Source organism: Thecamonas trahens (assembly GCF_000142905.1).
Source record: "Thecamonas trahens ATCC 50062 unplaced genomic scaffold supercont1.8, whole genome shotgun sequence".
Classification (NCBI taxonomy): Eukaryota; order Apusomonadida; family Apusomonadidae; genus Thecamonas; species Thecamonas trahens.
This window is the reverse complement of record NW_013657672.1, coordinates 523,674-529,973: the sequence shown is the minus strand read 5'-3', so window position 1 is coordinate 529,973 and position 6,300 is coordinate 523,674. Positions and strand designations below refer to the sequence as shown.

Below are 6,300 nucleotides of genomic sequence, written 5' to 3'. Positions count from 1 at the left end.
CCCCCCTCCCCCCGTCCGCCCATCATCACACTTCCGACAGAGTCACCATCACCACCTCCATCCCCATCACCCATCTCCTCACGCCCTGCCTACAATAGAGTCATCATCACCACCTCCGATGGAGTCTTCCCTCCTTCTATCCCCCTCATCCTCCCCAAAGCCCATCACACTGCTCCCGACACACTCGTTTCCGCTCGGCTCAACCACGCCACTCTCACCCGCCCACCCACAGCTCACAGTGAGCCACCCACCACCATCCGCCACCACCATGGCGTACACAGCATCTTCTGCAGAGTCATTTTCCCGAAGCACAAGAACCGAGCCGCCATGTTGTCCAGTAGACCGAGCCTCGCACGCGAGCGGGAGAGTTGCCTGCGCAAACTGCCTCGATGTGTTCTGCTCTGATCATGCAGCGCCGCTCGAGCACGACTGCATCCACATGGCCTCGCCGCCGCCGCATCAAGATCTTCTTCGCCTCTCGTGGGAGGTCGAGTCGGATGAAGACGATGTGGAGGCTGCAGGCAGAGCTGCGTCTAGCTCTGACGAGTTTGATGCTCTGGAGGACTGGCGCGATGAGACGGAGCTCGCCTCGCTTGTCCACTCGATGGCCCGCATGTCACCGCGGTCACGGCAGACTGCCATTGGAAGCACGCCGGGCCTCTCGTCTCGCCGCGCCGCTATGCTTGTCGCGCTCTCGGCGGCCGGCTGTCACGTCCGCACCATCCATGAGACCCGCGAGTCCGGTATGCACTCTGTCGTCGTCGCTGCGCCCGAGCCCATCATCGAGCGCGCCGCCGAGGCTGCGCGCATGCAGATGCCAACCCGCTTTGGTGCCCGAACGTTTGACGTCGACGACCGACAGGCCTTTGTTGACGCTGCCCCGCCGCACGCTGCTCCGGGCTCGCTCTTTCTCCGCGCGCAGCGCATCGAGGCGCTCATCGGCTACATCCGTGACGCCGTCGACCCCTCGCCATTTGAACTGCTGGCTGAAGGCGAGCTCGACGCCATTGTCCCACTCCATGAAGAGCCGGACCTCTCGCGGCTCCAGAGTGGGACCCAGGTGTGCGGCCCGCTGCCGGCGCTCGACGCCATCCGCGGCTACTTTGGCGAGTCGGTCGGCTTCTACTTCGCCTTTGTCGACCATCTCACCATGGCCTATCTCTGGCTCATTGTCCCGGCGCTCATCACTTCCGTCATCCAGTGGGTCCTCCAGAACTCATCCGAGGAGGCGTGGATCACCATGGCGTACACCGTGGTGGTCCTCCTCTGGTCGACAATTGTGCTCGAGACGTGGAAGCGCCAGCAGGTCACCCTTGCTGCGGCGTGGGGCATGCTCAACCACGAAGAGACTGAGCGCCCACTGCCGAGCTTTGCCGGCGTCACCCGCCGCGGCCTCTACGTCGGCGCTGCCTTTGTACCCGAGGAGCGACTCCGCTCGGTCGGCCTCCCCGCCGACGACGCCGTGATCGAGACCGTCCACAACCGCACAAGCCGCCGGCTCCGACTCTCGGCCTCGGCAGCGTTCACGCTCTTGCTCATCGGTCTTGTCATCTGCGCTATGCTCGGCTTTATGGGCATTAAGCTCGCTCTCGAGTCGGGCAAGGTTTTTGGCGAGCGATACGGTGCCATTGCCGGCGGCGTGATCAACGGCCTCGGCATCACTTTGCTGAACAAAGTGTACGAGCTGGTGGCGACGAGGCTCAACGCGTGGGAAAACCATCGGACTGCGACCGAGGCTGCCGACGCACTCATTGTCAAGCTTGCTGCGTTTACCATCGTCAACTCGTACGCTAGCCTCTTCTACGTCGCCTTTGCCCGCGAGGCGCCGCTGTTTGGCGAGGGCAAGTCGTGCGCGCCCGATTGTCTCGACGAGCTTGCCACCATCCTCGCCTCGGTCCTCATCACCCAGCAGGTATTCCGCCTCGCCAAGGAGTTTGTGGTTCCTGTTGCCAAGGCTGCGCTCCTCCGCTTTCTGGGCCACGGAGGCAGCCACGATCATAAGCTCGCGCCGGCACCGCAGCTTCACAAAGAGTACGCGACTCTGGTTGTCACTTTTGGCTACGTCACTCTCTTTGCTGCCGCCTTTCCGCTCGGCGCCCTCACCTCGCTCGTCCTCGGCCTCATCGAGGCTCGAGTCGACCTTGCCAAATTTGTGCTCTCGCAGCGGATCGAGCCGCGTGGTGCCGAGGACATCGGCGCGTGGCAGCACGTTGTTGAGGCGCTCTCGCATGTGGCTGTTGTCACCAACACTGCCCTTCTACTCGTCACCTCGCCGCATCTCCGCGACACAGTGACCAAGCTCATGCCAGGCACCCCGAGCTCGGCTGAGACCCTAGCCTACACCGTCCTCATTGCTGCAGGAATCGAGCACGCCGTCTTTGCCCTCAAGTACATTGTCGCCATCGCCATTCCAGACGTACCCGCCGCCGTCCGCGAAGCCCTCGCTCTCGAGCGCCTTGCCGAGTACCGGTCGCTGGTCGCCCGCCGGCGCGAGGCCGATGATCTCCGCCAGTGATGCTACGCTGGCAAACGCGCGGGTGTGTAATAATGGAGGGCAGAGTAAATTATCACACAAACGCGCCGTAAGGGGTGTGGTTGGCGTCGAGCTGCCGCTGAAGAATCCGAGCCTGCTCGCGTTGCTTGGCGCGATGGGCGGCACGGTCGGCCGCCATGGCAGCCATGTCGCGCTCATGCTGGGCGGCCATCTCGGCAGCAAACTGAGCATCACGAGCGCGCTCGGCCTCCTCACGGGCGCGCTTGGCGGCGACCTGCTCGGCAAGGACGCGCCGCTGCTCGGCCTCACGGGCGCGCTTGGCATCGAGCCGGCGCTGAGCCTCGGCGTCGAGCTCCGCTTCTTTGATCCGCCACTGCTCCAGAATGCGCGAGTCGAGGTCATCCTCCTTCTGCTGGTTCTCCGTCCAAATCTGCTGCGTTGCCTTGAGATTGGCCTCGTACTTTGCCTTTTGGGCGGCGATGGCGGCCTCGCGGGCGGCGTGGCGCTCGTTCTCGAGCGCGATGGCGGCCTCGTACTCGCGCTGGGCAGCGTCGGCCTCCTCCTTTTCGCGACGAGCTCGCTCGGCACGGACCAGCTGCAGCTGCTCGTCGCGTTCGGCCTGCAGCCGCATGCGGGCGTTATACCGAGCGGCGCGCTCGTCGCGCTCAGCTTGCTGCGCGTCGGCAATAGCCTCCTGGACCGACTTGTGTTCCTTGATCTTCCAGTCGTGCTCAAACTCGCGGACCTCCTCCACGGCCGCCATCGCCTGAAGCGCCCGGCGCTTGGCGTCGTCGCGCTGCGTGGCAAGCCGCGCCTTGCGCGTCGCGTCCTCAGCCTTCATCCGCTCGAGGTGGTCAGCCTCCTCGGGCGAGAGCAGAATCTGGGTCGCCTTCTCCTGCGCGTCGCGCAGCTTCTTCAGCTCTATCTGCTTCTCCAGCTCGAGCTTGTGTCGGCGCGCCAACTCGCGCCGCTGTGCCTCGCGCGAATCCTCGACGTCGTCGTACGTGAGCTCTTGCTCGGCGCGCGCGGCACGGAGCGAGAAACCGGTCGGCGAACCGCCCGGCTTGAGGTTCAGCAGTCGCGACGCCGATCGCAGGATTTCTTGCGCAGACTTGGGCGAGTCTGCCGCCTCGAGCGAGTCGGTGATGGTCTTCATCAGCTGCGGCGAGAAGAGCTCGGCCGCGTGCGGCGAGAGCGCCTTGCCCGAGCCCCGGTCCGGCGACACCATCGCATATGACATTGGCTTACCTGTCAGTGGCGAGATCGGTGAGCCGTGCCACGGGTCGAGAAGCGGCGCCGCCTTTTCGGCGGCGTCCGCATACCCGACGAGGAGCCGGCCATCGACCGCGACGGCGGCAGGCCGCGACGCTGCGGCGGCGATCGCGACTGGAGCCGCGGCTGCGGCTCGGCATCTGCCTTGTCCTCAGTCGGGGCCGGAGCTTGCAAAGGCCGCGCAGGTGATGGTGTCGACGCAGTCCGCGACGGCGGAGCGCCGGCTGCCCGTGCGTCGGCCCGTGCGATGGACGAATCGTACAGCCGCCGCGGATAGCGCATGTCCGGGTTCGACGGCGGGCGCTGGGCATACGAGTACGAGCCGAGCGAGGATCGCGCACGTGGGGGCTGCCGAGCCGAAGGCGAGTTGGGCGAGGCCGGAGTGCGTCCGGAAGCGAGGGCGGCGGGCGAGTTTGCGGCAGCGGGCGAGCGACGATGATGATGACCGGTGACCGACGAGGCGCGCGGTGGCTGGTAGCCATGGCCTCCAGGCGAGCGAGAGCCAGTGCCACGCGACCACCGCGACGGCGAGCCATGCGCTGGCGAACGAGCCTGTGATGGCGAACGAGTCGGCGACGGAGAGGTCATGCCCAGACCACCCAAGCCAGAGCCGCGCGGGCGGGGCACTCTGCCGGCCCTGGCCTCGCGCTCTCTCAGTGCCTGTAGATGGCCCAAGCGAGACGGGGAGAGTGACCCACTGCGGACACCTGCACCCGACATGGAAGGGAGAGAGTGGGGTGGTGGGACGTGTATGTGTGTGTGTGTGTGTTTGTGTGTGTGTGTGGAGGGGGGGGGAGGGGGGGGTGGCCGTTGCGGGTGGAGCGGGGGGGAGGGGGGGGTGGCCGTTGCGGGAATGGTTGGTGCCGTTTTGGGTAGAGTTGTGGGCAGTTGGGTGGATGATGGGATGGGGATGGGGATGGGGATGGGGATGGGGAATGGGGGCGGTGCATGAGATGGAAGAAGGGTAACTGGATTAGGCGTAGTCCCTGATCTTGTTGCTCTACCGCCTCGTCGGGCTGCCGATGTCGTGCCGAGACCGATCCAAGCCCAATACGGTCACAAGCCAACTCGGCACAGCATATCCCAACCCGCTGCACGAGTCCAAGTGCTCTATACCAACTCCCGCGAGTTGTGCCCTGATTTCCCCATCACAATCTGTTGCGGTGCCGACCGAGTGGCGGAGACGAGGCAGGCGGGCGAGCGGACGGGCGGGCGGGCGGGTGAGCGAGCGAATGCGACACAGGTCAGTCGCAGAGCCGGCGTGGGAGGGGAGGCACGGCGGTGCCAGCGCGGACGAACGAACTCGGGCTGGGCAAAGGCGAAGGTGAGGGTGCGGGGCGACACACTCGACTGCACCCGTGCACAACATCATGGCAAAGAAGGGCAAGAAGAAGAAGGTATGGGTGTCTTGTGTGTATGGGATGGGGTGAGAGGAGGTGGGATGCTATGGCTAGCTTTTCTTCGTTGGTGCCCCGGCAGAGGCTTGTGGAAGGTAGCGGAGGTAGTGGCCTTGGCGCGGTGGCGCGGAACAAAATTTGGAAGGTCTTTTGGCGGGAGACGCGTGGGGTGATGCGGAGGCCGCAGCCGAGGCACGGGGGCGGGGAAGCAAGGCAGAGGGAGGGTGGGGAGGGGAAGGGCAAAGACTCATGATGGATGGTGGATGGGATGGCAGCTCTCGAAGGAGGAGAAGATGAAGTACCAGATGGCGTTCAACCTGTACGACGAGGACGGGTCGGGCACCATCGATGTGGCCGAGTTGGGCGCTGTGCTCAACCAGACGGGGCTCAACCCGACCGAGGCTGAGATTCAGCAGGCGTTTGACGAGCTTGACCTGGATGGTGATGGGGAGATCACCTTTGATGAGTTCTGCGAGATGATGGCAAACCGCGAGCCCACCGATCCCGTGGAGGAGCTTCGGCTGGCCTTTGCTGTCTTTGACGAGAATGGCGACGGCTACCTCTCCGCCGACGAGCTGGAGAAGATCCTCACCAAGATGGGCACTCCGGTCTCCAAGGACACCGCCGAGCGGGTCATTGCCGACATCGACACTGATGGCGACGGCAAGGTCGACGTCGAGGAGTTCATCGCCTTTGTCATGAACCAGCAGGAGTAGTCATGCTGTTCCTTGCCATGACCTTGGCGTGGCAGACAGGTGTAGAAGGCTGTCTTCCCGTAACACGAAAGCGTACACTACCTCCCCCCCTCCCCCCTCGCCCTACCCCATCCCTCTCTTTCGCCGCCGTCATCGTCGCCGCCGTCACTTTCGCCGTGGCTGACACTCGACTCGACACACGCCATGGCGGATAACCCAAACCCGACGGTGTACATGCCGACAACGGCCCACCGGGAGGTCAAGGTCGACTATGGTATGTATATATGTATACATATATATTAATATATGTGGGTGGGTGGGTGTGGGTGGGTGTGGGTGGGTGGGAAGTGGGACGGTGGGGTCTGGGAGGGAGTGGTGATGGAAGGCCTCAGCGGTGGAAGCGGTGCAGGCTGCAGGGCTCCCGGGCCTCGAGTTATATGTT

General features: G+C 64.4%; 4 protein-coding genes across 4 annotated transcripts in view; 3 read left to right on the top strand and 1 right to left on the bottom strand.

Moving 5' to 3' along the window:
* The first annotated feature begins 314 nt into the window (after positions 1 to 314).
* On the top strand, positions 315 to 2,572 carry AMSG_02178 (transmembrane protein 16H). The gene has a single exon (XM_013905745.1). It carries the CDS (start codon positions 440 to 442, stop codon positions 2,513 to 2,515), a length of 2,076 nt encoding a protein of 691 aa, XP_013761199.1. The 5' UTR covers positions 315 to 439; the 3' UTR covers positions 2,516 to 2,572.
* Positions 2,524 to 4,048, bottom strand: AMSG_02177 (uncharacterized protein; the record flags this gene model as incomplete). Its single annotated transcript, XM_013905744.1, has 2 exons — positions 2,524 to 3,906; positions 3,966 to 4,048. The coding sequence occupies 2 exons, from the start codon at positions 4,046 to 4,048 to the stop codon at positions 2,568 to 2,570; spliced, it is 1,422 nt and encodes a 473-aa protein (XP_013761198.1). The 3' UTR covers positions 2,524 to 2,567.
* A 1,060-nt stretch (positions 4,049 to 5,108) lies between these two features.
* On the top strand, positions 5,109 to 5,959 carry AMSG_02176 (calmodulin mutant syncam9). The gene is made up of 2 exons (XM_013905743.1): positions 5,109 to 5,163; positions 5,439 to 5,959. Exons 1-2 carry the CDS (start codon positions 5,137 to 5,139, stop codon positions 5,877 to 5,879), a joined length of 468 nt encoding a protein of 155 aa, XP_013761197.1. The 5' UTR covers positions 5,109 to 5,136; the 3' UTR covers positions 5,880 to 5,959.
* Positions 5,960 to 6,049: 90 nt separating this feature from the next.
* Positions 6,050 to 6,300, top strand: part of AMSG_02175 (UPF0195 protein FAM96B) — a 1,355-nt gene continuing 1,104 nt past the window's right edge. Inside the window, exon 1 of the mRNA XM_013905742.1 lies at positions 6,050 to 6,132. Coding sequence (XP_013761196.1) covers positions 6,063 to 6,132 — 70 coding nt within the window. The 5' untranslated portion in view covers positions 6,050 to 6,062. The remainder of the gene's footprint in view (positions 6,133 to 6,300) is intronic.